The 23,355-nt window shown below is 33.0% G+C and overlaps 1 protein-coding gene and 1 long non-coding RNA gene across 2 annotated transcripts; both read left to right on the forward strand.

Moving 5' to 3' along the window:
* Positions 3,770–11,786, forward strand: LOC109348163 (zeaxanthin epoxidase, chloroplastic-like). The gene is made up of 16 exons (XM_019588426.1): positions 3,770–4,442; positions 5,486–5,648; positions 5,824–5,898; positions 6,124–6,224; positions 6,355–6,470; positions 7,263–7,474; positions 8,394–8,485; positions 8,650–8,764; positions 8,862–8,965; positions 9,222–9,267; positions 9,399–9,463; positions 9,567–9,653; positions 9,911–9,965; positions 10,049–10,137; positions 10,225–10,309; positions 11,476–11,786. Exons 1-16 carry the CDS (start codon positions 3,913–3,915, stop codon positions 11,557–11,559), a joined length of 2,019 nt encoding a protein of 672 aa, XP_019443971.1. The 5' UTR covers positions 3,770–3,912; the 3' UTR covers positions 11,560–11,786.
* Positions 10,317–10,887, forward strand: LOC109348169. Its single transcript, XR_002107705.1, has 2 exons — positions 10,317–10,604; positions 10,677–10,887. It is a non-coding gene; the product is annotated as an uncharacterized LOC109348169 (long non-coding RNA).

Genomic DNA, 23,355 nt, shown 5'->3' on the forward strand with positions numbered 1-23,355 from the left:
ATTGAACTATTTAAGAGCATATTAAATCAGATTAAGCATTGTTTCTTGTTGTATCAAGAACAAAATAATCAAGAAAATCAGCAAGGTTAATCGATTAAGCCTTCTTTTAATCGATAACTTAAGCCTTCTGTTAATCGATAACTCAAGCTTTCTATTAATACTAATAATTTCTACGATTATCTTTTGTATCCAAATTATTTTTAATTGTTACTCAAACCACCTATTCACCCCCTATAGGTGAAGTTAGAGCCATTGTCAATCAACAATTACAACCATGCTCATGTCCTTCATGTTCGAGTTGGCTAAACTCCAACTTGTGTTCTTGTAGCTTTACAAAAAGAGTAGCCAATGATATTTTGGATAGACTTTTCTTTTTGAATATGGTTGTCACTTTTGGGTTACCAAGTTATTGTAAGGGACCTAAGGACTTTTAGGTTTAGGTCACTATTTTACAACACCTTGCCTAGGGCAATAAAATGGTTTTTAAGGTGAGTGAACCATTTTTTAAGATCAAGTATATTTTCTCCAGGTTTCATGTGGAACATCTCATACTTTTGGGAAAGAGTATTGAGTCTGGAATGTTTCACTTCCTCAGTCCCCTCATGAGTTGTCTCTAAGGTATCTCACATTTCTTTTGTAGACTAGAAATTAGACACCCTAAAGAACTCATCAATTCCTAAGCCTAAAGTAAGGATGTGTTTGGCTTTAAGGTCATATTGCACCTTTTTTCTTATCATCATCGTTCTAGGTAGATTTTGGTTTTGTTTCCCTCACACCATTTATTACAACAAAGGGTACATAACAAGTCATTATTCAATTGCATTCTAGATATCAAGATCTTGAGATTCTATGAAGATTCGCATTCTGATATTCTAGAAGTCGTAGCATTCTACAATAAAACTTGGAGGGTGATTGATATTGGAACCTTCTTCTCCTAAAAAGATTTATAGGCCATCTTAGATTGTAGGATCTAGAGAGTATCTTACCCAACATAAGCTCTAGTGTCAATTGTAAGTATAAGATGACAAACAAAGAGGGTGAATTAGTTTTCTGCACAATTGAAGATTTTTTGTCACTTTGACATTTAAAAATATAGTGCAGCGGAATATGTTGCAGAAAATGTAAAAGTAAAAAGTAGAGAAGAGAAAGAGATACATCAATTTTTATATTGGTTCACATTTTTGTCCACTTGAAGGTTCTTCCCAATCCTCTTGTCAAGCAAGAGATTTTACTGAATTGATGAGTTATAATTACAAATCTCACCATGAGATTCTGAGTGCAATACACACTCACCATAATCTCACCACTTAGAAAACCATTTCTTATAAGTTTCACTTTTCCGTTTTCGAACACACCCTATGGTGAAAAGTTTAAAGTAACTTTACAACGTATGAAGAATACCACTAAGCAATGGTTGCTTAGATGGTATAAGAATTGTAAACATGCAATCCTTATGGTCTTCCACTTATGAATAATACACAATGCTCAAGTGTTTTTACTGTATAAAAACTTAGAAAAACATTTGACAACAACTTCAAAAAATTTTGAAAGTTTAATCTTAAAGTTGCATGAACAAATTGTATGAAAGATGATATAAAAGTTGTGTCAATGATTGTGTGAAAGTTTTGAACGAATTAGGGTGTCTTAATGTCTTTAAATCGGCTTCCAACCAGCCATCATATCCCAAAGTGAAGGTAGAAGACATTTGGAATGAATCTCATTCCTTTTGGATTAATGTTGTTAGGTTTGGATTTAAAAATCTAGTGTAACAACTCTCAGTAACCGATTACTTTACTGGGTAATCGATTACCCAAACATTTTATCCAACCAAGTAATCAGATACTCCTTTGAGTAATCAGTTACTCCTTTGAGTAATCAGTTACTCCATTGAGTAATTACTTACTCCGTTGAGTAATCGGTTACTCTAAGTTAAAATTGATGGATAACTTGTCGCTTAGTTTCGGTAACCTGTTACTCAGACCTAGTAACCTGTTTCTCCGTTCAAGTAACATGTTACTCACGTCTAGTAACATGTTACTCATGTAAAGTAACTCATTACTTAGCTTTTTGAAAATTTAGTTCATTTGACTCTAAGTTTCAATATGATTTCAAAAAGATTTTCACTTGAACATTATGACTAATCATATATAAAAGACTTTTAGATTTGGATGTACTTGTCTTATAAGACTATATAAAACCTAATCTTAAAAGCTTTGTCTTCTATGTCTTCAACGTCTTCCTCCTTTTTCTTATTTTTGGTGATATTGGTGTATTCATCAAAACCATGTCAAAGTCAGGAGTAAAATCTTATTCACATTAATAACATATATAACTACATAATTCACGATTAGTAACATACATGACAATTTAGTAACATATACAACATTACAATCCACAATTAGTAACATATATTGCAATATATGTATAACAATTTATGGTATGTTAGTTTCAAATTCACTACCATGAAATTTATAAGATATGTTCCAAATCATCAAGATTGGGAAAGTAGCACATATATATAACAATTCAGCAATTAGTAACATATATAACATTACAATTGATACAAAATTGATAAGTTAAGCCACAAAATTGGTTGAAAAATTCAAACAACAATACTATATTATTCTCTAGTATCTATTTATTTAATATGCGGTTTGGTTATGTTCCAACAATTCATAAAATTTTAAAATCATGAACCAAACCAAACATAAATAGTTCCTTCAAAAAATTATCAAACCAAAATCATGAAACCAAACTATATTTTATAGTATGATTCAATTCTACTAGTTTAAATGGTAACCGCTTTTACATAAAAAAATGTTACTTAAATATTTTTTTAAATGGGTAAAAAGTTTTACCCACCCTTAAAATTGGGTGTTTATACCACCAAAAAACAAAATCAAAATGGAAAGTATAAATTTCTTTATCCTAAAGTGAAGAAACAAATCAATGGATTGACGTCGTTATCCATATAGGCAAATAGCATAGGCCAATCAAAGTTGACATTTTGATCTGGCCGTGGATTTTATCCCGGCATCACATCATCCAGACGTGGAGAAGGTTATAACATATAAAAACATATGTCGACTGTAGTAATTATAATATACCACACATTAAGTTAGGAAAATTTGTGAATCATAGCACTCCACAAATTAAGGTAAGGAAATGTGTGAATTATAGCACACCACAAATTAAGGTAAGAAAATGTCTGTCACACTCACCCACACCCAGCATCCACCGAGATCTCCCTATCTTCATTATTAATGTGTTTAATATTTATAGAGTCCAATACTATAATATCAATATACTATTAAAATAAAAATTTATATACAACCAATAAATTATTTGACATTATATTTATTTGTGTTACTAGCACTGATAGTACTATATACTTTTTCCCTCATCTTTATTATGACTAATAAGATAATAAAAATAAAAGTTTAAAATTTATGCACATCATTGTAAATTTTTTTTATACTATTAGTATATCATTTACTATTAATTTATATTGCTTTTGTTGTTACTTTAATCAATTATAATTAACATATAAATGATTAATGATATACTGTCAATATACACCTATTAAATCCTAAAAATGATAAATAATACATGTAAACAAAAGTTATTTATTGTGTAAAAACGATAGAAAGAGACGATGACTACTGATATTTCTTTTCTCGGTTCTGATATGTGGTCTACAACTTCAAACCACAGATTTAGTTGCCCCTTGTTTTTTCTATATCAGATATTATTATTGTCGAAAAAACTCAACCTCTAACGATCTTTATCTTCATTTAAATTATTGCATACCAGTTATTGGCCTTTGAGTTTGGAAACTGAGAGCCACTGAAGACACGTAACACAACACAACACACACTTGAGTTGGTTCCAAAGCTTTCTTCTTCTGCAACCATGGCTTCAACCTTGTGTTACAATTCTCTTAATACCTCAACAACTTCTTTCTCAAGAACCCACTTCTCAGTTCCAATGAATAAAGAGCTTTCACTAGATATTTCACCTTTTGTTAGCTACGGCTATCACCTCGGAACCAGAACAAGGAAGCAGAAAAAGAAAGTGATGCTGCATGTAAAAGCTGCTGCCGTGACTGAGGCACCACCTTCAAAGAAATCTGAGGCTGAAAATGGTGGGAATGGAATTACCCCTCAGAAGAAGAAGCTTAAGATACTTGTGGCAGGTGGTGGGATTGGTGGCTTGGTTTTTGCTTTGGCTGCTAGGAAAAAAGGGTTTGAAGTGGTGGTGTTTGAGAGGGACTTGAGTGCTATAAGGGGTGAGGGACAGTATAGGGGTCCAATTCAGATTCAAAGTAATGCATTGGCTGCTTTGGAAGCTATAGATTCAGATGTTGCTGATGAAGTTATGAGAGTTGGTTGCATCACAGGTGATAGAATCAATGGACTAGTTGATGGGGTTTCTGGTTCATGGTAAGTTGAACAGTTAATAATTTATGTGAATTAATTTAAGTGTCTTTCTTTTCTTGTTGTTCTTTGTTTAATATATGTTGGTGGAGAAAAAAAACAGCTGATTTGAGGTTTTTATCAATTATGGGTACATGGGGTACTAGACCCAAAAAAGTAAATTGTTTAGTTTTAACTAAGTAGCATCTCATTGAAATTGTATTAATTTTTAGCATCTTAAGGACAGATGGTGGTAGTTACTAGGTTTGCTCATTCAGCTTTCAGACTATGCATCATTCACCATTCTGACTACAACGTATCGAGTTTACCTTAAAGGTAATCTAGTAATAATAATGTAAAAAGTGGTGAACCACATACTCGTGTCATATTCCTGGTAAGTGGTAACTACGAATAGTGTGTCCCATGATTCCACCGGCTTCATAGAAACTTCTTGTTCAGTTAGAAACTTATGGTAAAACCAAAACTTTTAAATCTAACTGCAACAGAGGAATACTTGGCTTGTGCAGGGGGTGAGTGCAGTGCAAATTCTGATGTTTTACAATGTTGTGCCAGTAGTCCTAGTTAAAGTTCTATTATCATCCTCTATTTTAATGAGTTTGATTGCAAATCTTCAAGTCTTGATCCAGGGTACTGACTAAGTTCAGCTATATAAAAACATTGTAAGAATCTGAGTTAACATATATTTTCTGTTTTATTTACCACAAATAATTTGAGCAACTGATACTGTTTGAGAATCGAGAGACTGTTGGGTTTAACGCAATTGTGACTACATATGAGCAGCACTGGGTGACTTTGTAAGTTAACCTCAATGAGGATATCCTTTGTCAAGTTGGGATGCACAAGGGCTCAATAGGATACTATAGCAGTAAACATAAAATTACTTCTAGTGTTTTTGCAAAGGGGAGTTCTGTTAGTGGAAAATGGCATTTCTTTCTCAAACAAGAATATGGCTTCCTTAATATTTAAGCTGGAATGAAGATGTCTTCTGTATTTTTCTCTATGAAATTTTAGCATTCAGTGCCATGAATTGATATATAACTGGTTATCAGGTATGTCAAGTTTGATACATTCACTCCTGCAGTTGAACGTGGGCTTCCAGTCACAAGAGTTATTAGTCGAATGGCTTTACAAGAGATCCTTGCTGGTGCAGTTGGGGAAGATGTCATCATGAATGGCAGTAATGTTGTAAATTTTGTGGACGATGGAAACAAGGTAATTAGAGGAAGCTTTTACATTGAAAATGCTCCTCATATTGCTACCAATTATCATATGTATTTCCGGATACTTGAATTTCTTTCTTTTTGAGTATGAATTGGAAGACTGGCTTGATTAAATATCTCGATATTGACATTTATTACTTTTCTCATTCGACATTCTTCAATTTCAGGTAACCGTAGAGCTTGACAATGGTCAGAAATACGAAGGAGATCTTTTGGTTGGAGCAGATGGTATACGCTCCAAGGTCCAATTAATTTGTCTTTCATTCTGATCCTGTTCTCCAGAAAATTCTTTTTCCCATATAAACGTAAATATCATACATAGCGTAATGAGTTTAGTGTTTTAGCCTTGTTCTTCCATTGTGAAATGAAACGCTTTCAGTCATTCTGTTCTTAATTAGTCTATATAATCATAAATTCTGCATTTTAATATAACTTTACATAATCTTACTTTATTCTTTTTTAAATAGGTGAGAAATCAGTTATTTGGTCCGAAAGAAGCTGTTTACTCTGGGTACACTTGTTATACTGGTATAGCAGATTTTGTGCCTGCTGACATTGAATCTGTTGGGTATGTCGTCCAATAGACATGTATTATAGCCTTATTTACCTGTTTTCATTGACCTGTATTATATTTTTGTTGAACCTACTTATATTATATCATATCATGTTGAAGCTTACTTGAAATTCTATGATGGAAGGTACCGAGTATTCTTGGGACACAAACAATACTTTGTATCTTCAGATGTTGGTTCTGGAAAGATGCAATGGTATGCATTTCACAAAGAAGCTCCTGGTGGTGTTGATATCCCCAATGGTATGCATTGCAATGTGTTCAAAATCTTGATTTCTATTTGAAGTACAAACTCTGCATATGTGAACTTCTATATATGTTCTTATCTATTAATAGACATACTTTATAATTTTTTTATCCTGTCTTCTAGATAAGTGACAATGACTTTGGACGTTTGCAATAAAAGAAACAAATTTTAACTATTATGGTAATGACCAGTTGGTTATTGTGTTTGACATTAGAGCAAAGTAATCTGTATGCTGAGGATTACTGATTATAAGCTGTGTTGGCACTAGTTGCTACAAATAATGAAACATAAGCGGTGTTATTATGAAGGTCCATAAATGGTATTCATATCTACATGACTACATATCTAACTGTTAAATATTGAGAGGGGGAACACAGAAAGCCGCTCTCAGCATCATCTATTCAGTGTGTCACAGACGCATACTTAACACTCTTTGTTCAAGATTATCTAATTATTGTATTTTTTGGGTACATTCTTATACTTGCATTTTGTTAAAGATGCATCAAATGCAACTCGATTCCATTCTATTTCTTTGTTACTGACTACTCAGTGCATCTCTCTTGACACAATAGAATGGATTGTAAATTTCTATCAAGTTGGCACTGAGATGAAGAATGCTAATCAGACTGACTAGGTTCTATTACAATAATAGTAGCATAAGAAATATACAAATTGCACGACCTTGAAAAAATATTAGAAATTTATCTTAATTTTTCAATATTCTTCCTTTCTATGAGACTTTTTTTTAAAGTATCGTATTTAATGTCTTAATTCTTTCTGCATGGCAGGAAAAAAGGAAAGGCTGCTTAGGATATTTGAGGGCTGGTGTGACAATGCAATAGATCTGATACTGGCTACAGACGAAAAGGAAATTCTGCGACGAGACATCTATGACAGGATACCAACATTGAACTGGGGAAAGGGTCGTGTGACTTTGCTCGGTGATTCTGTCCATGCCATGCAGCCAAATATGGGCCAGGGAGGTTGCATGGCTATTGAGGTATATATTTCTTTTTTTTATATTTATCTATTCTCAATGAAATATGAATTTGTCATTATTCTTAGATTAGTTTCATCAGTTTCTTAGTTACTCATACTTACGGTTGACAATGAACTGAACCATCTCGATATTCGTTCGAAGTTCGACTCGTTATTTAGCTAGACAAACTTGCTTCATGAACCAAATGAGCCGAACTTGAGCTCAAAATTGAGCTCGTTAAATAAACGAGCTGAACTAGAGTTGGATAGAGTTCGACTCGTATATATATATATATATATATATATAAACTATTTTTTTATGTTTATTGTTATTATTGTATATATAAACAAGTTTATATTTGAGTTGTCTAAATATCTATTGTTATTATTCCATGACCCATGACCCATGCATAAGTTTATTGTTATTCCAATATTTTTTTAAATTGAATGATTATTTGAGTTGTCTAAATGAACCAATTTAAGTTGAACCAAACAGTTCATGAACTTTAACCGAGTCGAATTCGAACTAAAAAATAACTTGTATCGAACTCGAGTTGAACCGAGCTGAGCAAGTCCTTATCGAGCTGAACCGAGCTGAGCTCTGCTTCGACTTTGTTCGGTTCATTTCCAGCCCTACTCATACCTAATAAAATATTCGCTATCCCTAGTTTTATGGATTTCAATATTTTGGACTTATCTTTTTCTCCTTGCTTGACTTTATGCAATTTTCTTTTCTTGACATGGCTGTTTGTAGTAAACAACTTTAATTCCATATTGTTCACCATACACAAAGCTCACTGAAAAAACGCATAAAATTAAAAAAAAATTCTACTTGTAGAGGAGATGGAAATTTATTAAGTCGAACTATCTGACCTTTTATCAGAGGGTATGGGTAAAAATGATGTAAAAATCCTTTATAACTGCTTATTTTATCATTACAGGACAGTTATCAACTAGCATTGGAGGTGGACAATGCATGGGAGCAAAGTATAAAATCAGGGTCTCCCATTGACATTGACTCTTCCCTTAGGAGGTAACATATTCCATTTGCTCTTCTAATATGCAAATTATTACTGAAATAACAATTTTTCTGACTTGATTTTCTTGTATCATTTATGAATTGGATCATTTGATAATAAATCGCTTCAGTGACTAATGGTGCTTGTCCTTTTCCCCCTTTCCCATTAATGATTCCAGCTACGAGAGAGAAAGAAGACTACGAGTTGCCATAATTCATGGAATGGCTAGAATGGCAGCTCTGATGGCTTCCACATACAAGGCATATCTAGGTGATGGTCTTGGCCCTTTGGAGGTAGGAACTGAACTTTTACAAATAAATGTTGAAGAGTGTAGTGAAGTTCATTTCAAGTGTCTTCCACAAGTTCGTGATTGCTTTTCTTCCTCAGCAGTTTTTGACCAAGTTTCGGATACCACATCCTGGAAGAGTTGGAGGAAGGTTTTTCGTTGACATGTTCATGCCTTCTATGTTAAATTGGGTCTTAGGTGGCAATAGGTAATGATGAGAGCCTACTTTGCTTTGCTTAAAGACTTTCATCAATTAATTGTTGAAATTGATATGCCTGGAGGTTTTCGAACTCCCGTCCTCTCATTGAACATGAATGTAATAAATCTGAGCCAACAGATAACTTGAAAAATGATGATATTGAAAACACAACCCAGGTTTTTCTTCATGCCGATAAGACAAATAATTTACATAACTTGTGCATTTTCATTACTTACAACATGAAAATTTTGTGCTACTTTTGCAGTTCCAAACTTGAAGGCAGGCCACTAAGTTGCAGACTCTCTGACAAAGTATGTTGTTCGAATGCATTTATTTTTGTACTTTGTTGCTGAGAAGAAATTGTATCTGATACTATGTATGGTCATATATATTATTTTCGATATGATCTGGATGCTTAAAGGCATTTGAATTATTTTTTCAGGCAAACGACCAATTGCGCAGATGGTTTGAAGATGATGATGCACTTGAGCGTGCTATTAGTGGAGAGTATGTATCTGACCAATATGCATGAGCATCATTGTTAACAAATTTCTTACTAAATATGTAGATCACATTACTGTTATGTTCATCCTTCTTGTTTGAATTATAGATGGATTTTATTACCACATGGAGAAGAAACAGGTCATTCAAAACCTATAAGTTTAAGCCGAGATGAGATGAAACCCTGCATAATCGGGTAAGCCTACAGTTGCTCCTATTATGCAATAGACTCAGGAGTTCAGAAGAAAGTCTAGGGAAAGCATTTATAATTTGCAAGTATTAAATTTTTAGTCAATCTTAATGTACCTTACAAATTTTGAATATACCATTTGAAACATGGACGAGGTTTTTACTTTGTAGTCACTGATTAGTGCACACTGTTCCATTCTCAATCATTAAAAATGATACAATTTTCACTTTCAGCCCATTTTCTGAGTTTTTTTTCAATTGCAGGAGTGCACATCAAGATGATTTTCTTGGATATTCAATAACAATACCTTCACCCCAGGTAACCAATTCATCATGATCTGCCCTGAACTAAACATGTTTCCACACTTAATGATCTTCAACACCACTTATTTTTCTTTTTAGGTTTCTCCAAGACATGCTCGAATTACCTATAAGGATCGTGCCTTCTTCTTGACTGATTTGCGAAGTCAACATGGCACTTCGATCATTGAGTAAGCAAAACAAATGGAAGCTACTTTATTTGACTAAGTTTTAAATTTTTGAAAAAATTATTAGTGTCTTTCTCGTTGTGTTTTCAGCATTGAAGGAAGGAAATATCGGGTACCTCCAAATTATCCTGCTCAGGTCCACCCAACTGATGTTATTGAGTTTGGCTCTGATAAGGTGATAACCCATTCCTAAAAAGTAGATGCAATATTCATATTGGACATTTGCATCTTCTGGAACTTATATTTTGTGAATGACATACCACCTGATCAACAAATGAGAAAGAGTCAATCTTTTAGTCCAAATTTTACATCTTATGAACCTTTTCTCGATTGATCCACCATCTCATCCTTATTCCATTCTTTGGTACCATAAGATTTTCAGTCTTCTCTTTCATTTCTTTTAAAGAGAAATATTACTATGAAGAGTTAGACTTTATAAGTTTTGAATTACGGTTCATTCAGGGTTATAAGTACTGAAAAGTGAAAACAGCGTGACTTTGTGAATGCAGAAACAATTAGGTCTGGCGATTGGACACTAGGAGTCCGTTTATGTGACTGCAAATACACTAACATGACTCTCACTCTTACTTACGTAATTTGACTAGTTTAATCAATTTTGTTTTCCTATTAATGATTCTTGGAAGGTTCATTCTTTGGTCGGTACCAAGATGACGAGTGGTTGAAACTTCTTTGGATAAATACTAGCTTAGTATTGCTACCTCCTTGACATGTTGAAGAGGGGTAGGTTATCTGCAAAACAAAGAACTGTGTAAGGAGGTAGAGAGTGAGGGACGTCTTATCTTCGAAGGGGTGATTGGCGATAACTCGGGCATATATATAGGGATAAATTGATATTTCTAGGTGCCCAGTAAATATGAATATACCTTGTATAGGCACTGTGCTTGTTAGGCACAATCAAGCAACTTCATCCACGTCATTAAGATTCTTATCACAATTGTTTTAATCTATTCTAATATTTTTGATTAGTTGCGCTTAATGGGCATTTGTCTATGTATGTTGTGCTCACTGAGAATATTACATATTTTCTCATATGGTATGTTGGCTAATCCTTGGCATTTAAGATGGGATACTCTCTTGTTGGTCGAGATCAAACCCATTCCCGTAGTCTCTCTACCGAAAAAGAATTACTCTTTGGCTGTCAACTGGACACACTGTTGGTAAAAATAAGTGTAAACGACGTTTCCTTTATTGTTTATCTGAAACAATGATTCTGTTAATCCATCCTGACTTATATCAATTATAATGTCTTCTCTGAAAATCTGCAACTTTACTTTGAATGATGCACTACTTATATTATCTGAGCATTCAAATTATTTGCAGGCTTCATTTCGCATTAAGGTGATCAGATCTGCTCCAAGAGTGTCTGAGAAGGAGGAAATGACAGAAGTTCCTGTCGAAGTATAAGTGATTATATTTAGTTATTAATTACTGTTTGTAAGTGTTACAGAAAAGTTGTACAGCACAAATTTGGAAAGATAGAGCCACTATCTTCCCTTTAAATTGGGGTATTATACAATAGTGTCAGTCATTAAGGATATGAATATGTTACATGAATATTTAATTCTGAATCACAGAACGAAGGTATATAGTTGTTGATATATTAGAAAAGAAAGTTATGTTGTCTCCTATCACTTTCTTACTCTTTCTTGACATTGATTTGTGCTGTATTTATTGAAATGGCTTCTTAGTAAAGTTTTGAAAATAAGGTAGCATGTGTTGAATGTGCCACAACCTTCTAGAGGTTCTATAAGAATATGGTAATGCATTATATTTAGCTTCTCTCTAGAAAGTTCTAGATAAATTACATTATGATATATATAACATGAATTGTCTAGAAGTTTCGTTAGACTATTCGGGTGGTGAAAATCTATGAAGTACGAATACTGATACGTGTGTTGGATACGATACGTATCCGATACGTCGACACGCATTTTTTCCAAAATACAGGAGATATGATACGTTCATGGATACGCGTATAAAATAATAAAAACACATAAAATATGATATAATATAAGTGTAAATCAAAATATCCAAAGTAAAAAATATAATGGAAATTTAAAATCATTGCCCTCCATAACAAATCTATCTTATCCTATTTTAATGAAAACGAATATATACTAAAATCATTGCCCACCATAACAAATATATCTTATCCTACTTTAATGAAAACGAATTTACCTTATCTTGTTTTTTTGCAAACGAATCTATCTTATCCTATTTTATTGGAAACGAATCTATCTTATCATGTTTTATTGGAAACGAATCTATATATCCTATACTTTACTGAAAAAGAATCCATATATCCTATATTTTATTGAAAATGAATCGGATACGTGTCTTAATATTTATTTATTTTATTTTATTTTATTTTTTTAATTTTTGGATACTCTATGGATACGTATCCTTCGTGAATCCGAGCGTATCCCGGATACGTGTCGGACACCGACACGTGATGGTGTTTGACGAATCCGTGCTTTATAGGTGAAAATAGTCCTATAAATAAGACTTATAAGGTTAAATTTAATGTGTATGGTAGTGAATGGTGCTCTACTATATACAAAAATCTTGATCCTTCAACCCATGAAAGTACTCTTCCAACTACTGATCAATCAAATATATAATGTCTTCATCTAAGACAATTTTCTCCTATGTGCAGCTATTATTTCTATATCTCACTAAAACCAATAAGTGGTATCATAGTTATGTTTGGTCATATACCGGGCATAGCACTCTACCACTATTCCAAAAATGTGGTCCGATAACAACGCCTACTACTCTAAATAAACCTTCTATCGGTACTAAATTTCTTCTAAAGTTTTCTAGAGTCATAAGAAACTCAACCCAACTATCATATATATTTGTCTAAGTTCTTTAAATATGTGTCTTTGAGACTCAAGCTTATATAAGGAACATAAGCCCATGCAATGACTAAAATAGAAGACATACAACTCTCAGGCTCTCCTTGAGTACAAGTCCAAAAAGAATATTAGAGATGCAATATGGAGTTCCTGTCAGAAATCTCTAACAACACTAAGAAGGACACTTGCACATAACTCAAGAGCTAACAAGAGCCCTTATTAGAAGCCTTAACAATGCAGATAAGGAAACTCGTCACTTCAAATATAGAAGAATGTAGAAGTTTTAATTTGGAGTTCAAGAGTGTCATTTGAGCATCAATGTAGGAGGAGAGGATGAGTAATTGTTGCAAAGAATTCTAAGAGAGTTTTAGAAAATTGTGTCTAGGAGAAGTGTTGAAATGTGCCACAACTTTCTACAGGGCTCTATAAGAATGTGGCAGTGCATAATATTTAGCTTTTGTCTAGAGAGTTCTAGATAAATTACATTATGATATATAAGATGTATTGTCTAGAAGCTTCATTACAATTTTAAGGTGGTGAAAATAGTTCTATAAATAGGATTTATGAGGTTAAATGTAATGTGTGTGGTACTGAATGATGCTCTACTATATACGAAAATCTAGGCCCTTCAACCCACGAAAGTACTCTTCCAACTACTGATCAATCAAATATATGATGTCTTCATCTAAGACAATTTTCTCCTATGTGCAACTATTATTTCTATATCTCACCTAAACCAATAAGTGGTATCATAGCTATGTTCGGTCATATACTAGGTATAGTCACTCTACCACTATTCCAAAAATGTGGTCTGATAACAACACCTATTTCTCTAAATAAACCTTCTATCGGTACTTAATTTCTTCTAAAGTTTTCTAGAGTCATAAGAAACTCAATCCAACTATCATATATATTTGTCTAAGTTCTTCAAATATGTGTCTTTGAGACTCAAGCTTATATAAGGAGCACAAGCCTATGCAATGACTAAAATAGAAGACATGCAGCTCTAAGGCTCTCCTTGAGTGCAAGTCCAAAAAAAATATTTGAGGCGCAATATGGAGATCCTGTCAAAAGTCTCTAACAACACTGAGAAAGACACTTGCACATAACTCAAGAGCTAGCAAGAGCCCTTAATTGTTGGAAGCTTTCTAACAAGGCAGATAAGGAAACTCGCCACTTCAAATATAGAAGAATGTAGAAGTTTTAATTTGAAGTTCAAGAGTGTCATTTGAGCGTCAATGCAGGAGAAGAGGATGAGTAATTATTGAAAAGAATTCTAAGAGAGTTTTAGAAAATTGTGTCAAGGAGACGTGTTGAAATGTGCCACAACTTTCCGGAGGGCTCTATAAGAATGTGGCAATGCATAATATTTAGCTTTTGTCTAGAGAGTTGTAGATAAATTACATTATGATATATATAAGATGTATTGTATAGAAGCTTCATTACAATCTTCAGGTGGTGAAAATAGTCCTATAAATAGGACTTATGAAGTTAACTGTAATGTGTGTAGTAGTGAATGGTGCTATACGATATACACAAATCTAGGACCTTCAACTTACGAAAGTACTCTTTCAACTACTGATCAATCAAATATATGATGTCTTCATCTAAGACAATTTTCTCTTATGTGCAACTATTATTTCTATATCTCACTAAAACCAATAAGTGGTATCATAGCTATGTTCGGTCATATACTGGGCATAGTCACTCTACCACTATTCCAAAAATGTGGTTCGATAACAACGCCTATTACTCTAAAGAAACCTTATATTGGTACTAAATTACTTCTAAAATTTTCTAGAGTCATAAGAAACTCAACCCAACTATCATATATATTTGTCTAAGTTCTTTAAATATGTGTCTCTGAGACTCAAGCTTATATAAGGTGCACAAGCCCATGCAATGACTAAAATAGAAGACATACAGCTTTGAGGCTCTCCTTGAGTACAAGTCCAAAATATATTGGAGGTGCAATATGGAATTCCTGTCAGAAGTCTCTAACAACACTAAGAAGGACACTTGCACATAACTCAAGAGCTAGCAAGAGCCCTTAATTTTTAGAAGTTTTCTAACAATGCAGATAAGGAAACTCGCCACTTCAAATATAGAAGAATGTAGAAGTTTCAATTTGGAGTTCAAGAGTGTCATTTGAGCGTCAATGCAGGAGGAGGGGATGAGTAATTATTGCAAAGAATTCTAAGAGAATTTTAGAAAATTGTGTTAAAGAGAAGTGTTGAAATGTGCCACAACTTTTTGGAGGGCTCTATAAGAATGTGGCAATGCATAATATTTAGCTTTTGTCTAGAGAGTTCTAGATAAATTACATTATGATATATATAATATATATTGTCTAGAAGCTTCATTAGATTCTTCAGGTGGTGAAAACAGTCCTATAAATAGGACTTATGAGGTTAAATGTAATGTGTATGGTAGTGAAGGGTGCTCTACTATAAACTAGAATGTAGATCCTTTAATCCACTAAAGTACTCTTCCAACTATTGATCAATCAAATATATGATGTCATCTAAGATAATTTCCTCCTATGTTCAATTATTATTTCTATCACCCACTAAAACTAAGATTATGTTATTGTTTGAAACATGAATTTAAATTCTTTCTAGTATTTTATCTTGATGAAGTTTTTCTTATTACAATGTGTTTTACATTTCATTTTATCTTGTATCCAAGGGGGAGATTAATCGTATTGACACTTCTCACTAATTCATCATATGTATGTATCGGCAGCATCACTAGCATGTGCCTATGAATATAGAATACTCGTCTTAAAAATAGATATACAGGAGACAAGCATTAATATATCACTGTGTTATTAATATACTACGTGTATTAAAAGTCAGGATATTATATTATCAAGACGCTTAAGACGGTGATTTACTAAGTAAATCACATATAGTTAAATTATATATATTATAATAAATATAAAAAAGTATTAGATGTGAATATTATTATTTACAATATATAATATGTTTTTAATTGTATAGTATTGACCATGGATACAAAAATGTTGAAGGTTCGAAATTTTGTTGTGTTGTTTTGAAAAATATAAAATTTTAATGGTTTTAATTGGTATGATTTAATTGATTATGTTTGCTATTTTCCAGTTTTGACTGGTTCAATTGCACATCTCATATAAATGTCACACTCTATAGTAATGAAGTTCAGTTTGTAGGTTCAATGGAACTCTATTATGGTATGATGTTGATAAGTGTGATATATCATATATAAAAGGTTTTGTCAGCAAATAAATGGAAAGATCTTGGACTGCCTTCTATTGTATACATTAATACTTAGTAAGCAATCATATCTTCATAATTCAATGAGGTTCCTTCCCTTGATTAGGTCCTACATATAAGTTACTTAAACATGAAGTCTTAGGTGTTTGACCATTTCCATATATTTGAAAAAGAGAGTGTTTTTGAGAATATTTGAAAGAGGTTATTTTCATACCTTGAGAGTTTTCAAAGATTTTCTTTTGTGAATCTTAATCATTCGTTTTTATCTCTATGTTTGTGAGATTCATCAAAGAGTAATTGTTCTGACTGTTAGTGTATGTTTAGCACATTGAAGGTGCAATAAAACTTCGTACACATATTTTATAGTCAGTTTGTAAATTTGTCTCCTTGAGGGTGAGGTATCACCTAGGAGGAAGATATAAATTTAGGAGAAATCTTAGGTTGCGATCAAGGTTAAATTAGATGTCGTATTGAGTATACTTGGTTAGAAGTGCTGAGGAACCATTAGAAGCTAGGTCCAAGAGAACTCTTGGTGGAAGAAGTGCTTTGTATAAACATGTGATTTCTTCTAGTAAAGAAAATATCCCAAGACTAGAAGGGGAAGTCTGGATGTAGATTGCATATGGATTAGCAATCGAACCATGATAAATCAACTGTGTCATCTTCTCTCTTACCCTACTCTTTTTCTTACATTCAATTATCGTATTTTCACATTATTTCGATAACATTCATTTAGAGATCATTGCATAAGTAAATTTTCTATGTTAGTCTCCTTTTGTAATCAGGTTAAAAGCATAATTGATTAGTTTAATCACTGCTATCTTGTTGCATCAAGAACCAAAATAATTTCAAGAAAACCATTAGGTAAATCGATTAACTCTTCATTTAATCGATTAAGTTCAACTATGCATTAATTGATTAAACAACAAGTTAGAGCCCTATTCACCCCCTTCTAGGTAAAGTTAGAGCCCTTGTTAACCAACAAGTGGTATCAGATCTAGTTCAAACAATACTAGCTTAATCATTAATTCATGAGATCCTAGGGATATACACAATGGACTCTAAAAAGACTTTCGGTGTGAAGGATCCTCTATCAATCACCCTCTTGTCTTTAGTGGAGAGAACTATGCCTATTGGAAAGTCAGAATGAGGTTTTCCATCAAGGCCATAGATACATATATTTAGGAAGCCGTACAAAATGGAAATCACATTCCATTACACTTGGTGGATGGTGAAACTTAAGAAAAGCAAAAGAGTCTTTGGACTGATGAGGAAAAGAGAAAAGTGCAGCATAGCTTGAAGGCTAAAAACATTATTACTTCAACACTTTCCTATGATGAATTCTTTAGTGTTTCACAATGTAAAAGTGGCAAACAAATATAGGATACTTTATAACTAACCCATGGAGGCACTAGTGAAGTCAAGTGTGCTAGATTAAATGCTTTAAATCATGAATATCAATTGTTTTAAATGTTTCATAACGAGTCAATAAATGACATGAAAAAAATGATTTACACATATTGTTAATCATCTTGTTGCATTAGATAACGTGTTTACTAATGGTGAATTGAATAATAAAGTTTTAAGATGTCTTGGTAGGGTATGACAACCAAAGGTGGTGGCTATTGTGGAATCCAAGGACTAGGATTCAATGTCACTTGCAACACTTTTCAGAAAGCTACAAGAACATGAGATGGAGGTAGCCCACTTGACACAACATGAAGAATCAGACAAGAAAATGAAAGGAATCTCCCTTAAGGCTACAACATCACATGCACAAATTCAAGAGGAGACACCTTATGATGAAGACTCTGATTCCTCTAATATCAACGATGAAACCATGGTTCTCCTTCAAAATAAATTCGGCAAGTTCTTAAAGAAGAAGTGAGCATCCAAAAGGTTTCAAAAAAAGAACCAATAGATTCAAACAAGAAGGGCTAGAATGCAAAGGAGAAGATCACTTGCCATGAGTGTGCGAATGTAAGACACATGATGCTCTCATGTCCAACTTATCTCAAAAGACTTGAGAACAACAAGAAATAATCAAGGGACATCATGCCTAAGAATGCCTACATTGTTTGTAATTTAACCGAAGAAGAAATCACTTCAAGCACCTCGAACAATGAAGAATCGGCCAAATTATGTCTTATGAGTCAAAATCACGATTCTTGTGAAACAAGTAAGCAAGACTACTCGAGTAAGGTTAGTATTTTCAATTCTGATTATGACTCTAATGATTCCCCCATGTATGATGTTCTATATGGTGCTTACGTTGAATTAAATGAAGAACTTAAAAAGTTAGCTAAAACCAAAGGCGATAGAAAAAGAGTAATTTTGGTTTATGAAAAGAAAATTTTAGAAATGCAGAAATTTATTGATGAACTTCAGATCCAAAATGATAAATTAGATCTCATTTATGCTAACTCTACATGTGATTGTGCTTCTAAATTTACTATGACATCATCTTCTAAAAAATGTCCACTTTTGGAAAAAGAGAATGCATGTTTAAAAGAAAAAAATGTTAATTTCTCTAAGGGTAGTCATAAGTTATATAGCTTGCTTGTATAACTAAGAAATGTTGGTAATAGATATGGATTGGGATTCATGCATGCTAAAAAGAGATCTTATAAGAAACTTGTTAATTTAAAAAAAAAATCATATCATAAACCACCTACTTGTTTCTATTGTGGATTGTATGGTCATACTACTAATACTTGTCATATTAGATTGCATGATGTATCCTATGGATAATATATTTGGGTTAAAAAGGGACTATATCCCAAGAAAACTAACACCAAGAGACCCAAGACATTTGGGTACCTAAAACAAGGAAGTGAATGTTGTTTTCGTAGGTGTGCCTAAGGACATTTGGACATCAATGGTACTTGGATAACGAGTGTTCTAGGCACATGACGGGTGATAAGTCCAAGTTTATTGAGCTTTCTCCTAAGGAAAAAGGTCATGTCACATATGGCGATAACAATCAAGGCAAGATACTTGGAGTTGGTAAGAATGGTAATGCTTTACAATCTATCATTGAAAATGTGCTCTATATGGAAGTCTTGGAGCATAATCTTCTAAGCACTAGTCAATTATATGACAAAGGTAATAAGGTAATCTTTGACTCCTAGCGCTGCATTATTAAAAGTGACATTGATTATAGTGTTAAATTTATTGGTCATAGAATAAATAACATATATATGGATGATTTGGATGATATCACCTCCTTATTTTCAAAATGTCTAATTTCAAAACAGGATGATACTTGGATTTTGCATAGGCGGACTACTTATATTCATTTGAACCATTTTTACAATTTAGCTACAAAGGACTTAGTAATTTGTGTACTTAAACTCAAGTTTAAAGCGGAAGAAACTTGTGACTCTTGCCAAAAATGCAAATAAGTCAAAAGTTTTTCTATTACGTATCAGTGGACAGAACACACCTAGAAGGAGGTGTTGAATTAGTGTAGCGGTTATCAATTACCACTTTTCGCACCAAAGCCCTATTTTGGAAAAAGCCCCAGTTAATCGATTAACTACAAGCCTTAATCGATTAACACATACAAAACAACAAGATGCAGACAGGCTTCTTGCACAGCAAGTCACCGACGTTCAAGAACAGATAAAGCATATATTTTTATACAGAATTAAACTAGATACAACAACTTAACAGATCCAAAATATTAGCCAATATCATGCAATAATAAGACTTGAAATGTAAAGAGATTAGGGATAGAAAAAGCCCGCAACAAGAAATTTTATCCTGGTTCGTTTGCGAGTCCACTTGCAAACTAAATCCAGGCCTTCCCTTCTAATCTCGGGAGATTTTTCTTCACTAATATTAAACATAATGTATAGTTACATGAAAACTTCCAACACAACACTTAGACATTCCCTTCTTGAATCCAAGAACCCACTTTCTTGGTTTGACTCTCTCAATCGCCTAAGAAAACCTTTCTTACGATCTAGCCCCAGCCAAGAACTCGTTCTAAACACAATACCTCTAAGTCTTGGTGAAGACACACCAAATCTCTTAGGTGATAAGACACAAAGACACAAATTCCCTTATTAAAAAAACAATACACAAAACTGAGTTTTATAAAGCACACTTTTGCTCAAAATATTACAATTAAAAACTCAACTAAAACCCATATACAAACTCACAAGATAATATGAATATGTATGAGTTTATGAAAATGTAGAAACATAGAATTTCTACCGTAAAATTCTCTTAAAGAAATGCAAGAAAAACATGCAAGACAAAGTATAAATATTCATAAAATTTCAAGCAAGACAAAGGAAGAAAAAGGAAGTCTCTACAAAATTATATTTTCAAAAACAAAGTATACATATTCATAAAATTTCTAATTCTGGAACAAGGATACAAAAATATCAACCTATTTGCACTTATTGTAAAAATCATGGGTATATTCCTAACACTTGCATGATTAGAAAATATGGTGTACCCCTAGGACGTTTCAATTCAGTAGAGAAAGGTGCTAACCCTCTAGGATCCAAACTGAATTGGATACCTAATATTACTTAACATATTTTGTAGGAATATTTAGGAGCCGCCTGTGATTTATGGTACTTGGATAGCGACTACTCAAAACACATGACAAGCGACAAAGGGAAGTTCTCTGTCCTTACTCCAAGGGACAAGGGCTATGTCACATATGGTGACAATAATAAAGGTAGAATTCTTGGAGTTGGAAGAGTTGGGAAGTCGACTTATACTACATTGGAAAGAGTTTTATACATTGAGTGACTCAAGGACAATCTACTTAGCATAAGTCAACTTTATGACAAAGGGTTCCATGTGGCATTCTACCCCGATAAATGCATCATTGATAGCAATATATCTGAAAACTCTAAACTCATTTTCATGAGAATTAATAATATCTATATGATTTCTTTAAATGATTCTTCTCTTCCTATTAAATGTTTAGCCATAAATGATCATGATGCATGGCTATGGGATATGAGAATTGCTCATATTCATTTGGATCATTTGAATAAATCGATCAAGAAAGATTTGGTTGTTGGTTTACCTAATATGATGTTTGTTAAAGACAAACTATTTAGTGCTTATAAAAAAGGTAAACACACAAAAACTTCTTTCAAACCAAAGCATATGGTTTCTTCTGATAGACCATTGTAGTTACAACACATGGACTTATTTGGCCCCACTCGGACCAAAAGTTTTGGTGATAACTACTATGCTCTTGTGATAGTAGATGATTTCTAAAGATAAATTTGGACATTATTCTTGGTACACATGAATGAGGTGTTTAATGCCTTAAGAAAATATGCTAAGAGAGTATAAAATGAAAAATCCTTGAAAATCGTTGCTATAAGAAATGATCATGAGGGAGAATTTCAAAATGCTTGATTTGTGGAATTTTTTGATGATCTTGGTACCACTCACAAAAATCTCTGCTCCTAGAGCACCAGAACAAAATGGTGTTGTAGTGAGAAAGAATAGGTCTTTGGAGGAACAAGCCCGTACTAAGTTAAATGAGACTAATCTTCTTAAGTACTTTTGGGCTAATGCAGTTAGTACGGCTTGCTATCTTTCCAACCTAGTTTTAATAAGACAAATTCTAAAGAAAACTCCCTATGAACTCTTCAAAGGTAGAAAACCAAGTATTTCTCACTTGCATTTGTTTGGTTCCAAATGCTATGTGCTTAACAATGTTAAGGATAACTTAAGTAAGTTTGATACAAATGTTGATAATGGAATTTTCCTTGGCTATTCTCTTATAAGAAAAGCTTTCAGAATATTAAATAAGAAAACTTTAGCCATGGAAGAATATGTTCATATAACTTTTGATGAGACTAATCCATCTATGAAGGAAAGGTCCAACATTGATGATGATGACTTACCATGTTCTTCCTTAGGAAATTCCATTCCTGAAGCAAAAACCAACTTAGAACAATTGAAAATAGTCAATACTCTACCTTCACAAGAATAGCATATTAATTCTGATATACAATCGAGAATGAGCACTAGATTCTTTCTATGCAAGAAGAACTTAACCATTTTGAGAGAAACGAGGTTTATGAACTTATCCCTAGACCGAAGGATAGGCATGTTATATGAAACACATTGGTTCTTTCGAAATAAATTAGATGAAAATGACATCATTGTAAGAAATAATGCAAGACTATTAGCCCAAGGATACAACCAGGAGGAAGGTATAGACTTTGATGAAACCTTCGCTCTGATTGCTAGACTTGAAGCCCGTAGATTATGGCTAGCATATGCATGTTCCTTCGACTTTCAGTTATATCAAATGGAGATAAATAGTGCTTTTCTGAATGGGTATATTCAAGAAGAGGTTTATGTTAAACAACCTATGGGGTTCGAAGATTACATGAAAGTGCACATGTCAAGCTAGCACTTTGGAAAGCTCTCTCTATGTGTTTAGTTTTGATGAGGACAACTTGTGATTATGAAAGCTTGAAGATCATCAACAAATCAACATGCTTAAGTCTCTAGATTGGTATAAGACTTAGACTAATAGTTAGTTTAGGTTGAGTCTAAGGCTTAGGTAAACTCTATACATGTCTCATATGCATAAAACCTTATATCATTTTAAGTTTTGAGATATGTCATATATAATATGTTCATGCATCATATAAATACATGTAATATGTGCATCTTAGGCATAAACTTAGTATTGAACATGTATAAATTAAGTGCATAACGTATTTGAGTTTTGTAATTTGAAAATACACTTAGAAATATGCTGTTAATCGTTTAAGGCATTATTTAATCGATTAACATAAGTTTTTGAAAAGTTGTTGAAACTGAAAAACTTGAAAAACAGAATCAGTTATGATTTTAAACCGCGTTAATCGATTAACCAAGGTTTTAATCGATTAACTGGGCTGCAGAACTGATTCTTTATAAACTGCGTTTTCAGAACTGAAGTCATAACTTGCATGTTGTATTTTTTAGAGAGTTAGAGCATATTTCGTGTTTAGTGTTGCATCTATATGACATTGCATTTGTGAGATTAGAAAAGAGAGAATTCTATGCTTTAGGATTGAGAGGCATTTCATGTTTAATTTCTCACTATT

Source organism: Lupinus angustifolius, chromosome LG01 (genome assembly GCF_001865875.1).
Source record: "Lupinus angustifolius cultivar Tanjil chromosome LG01, LupAngTanjil_v1.0, whole genome shotgun sequence".
Taxonomy (NCBI): domain Eukaryota; kingdom Viridiplantae; phylum Streptophyta; class Magnoliopsida; order Fabales; family Fabaceae; genus Lupinus; species Lupinus angustifolius.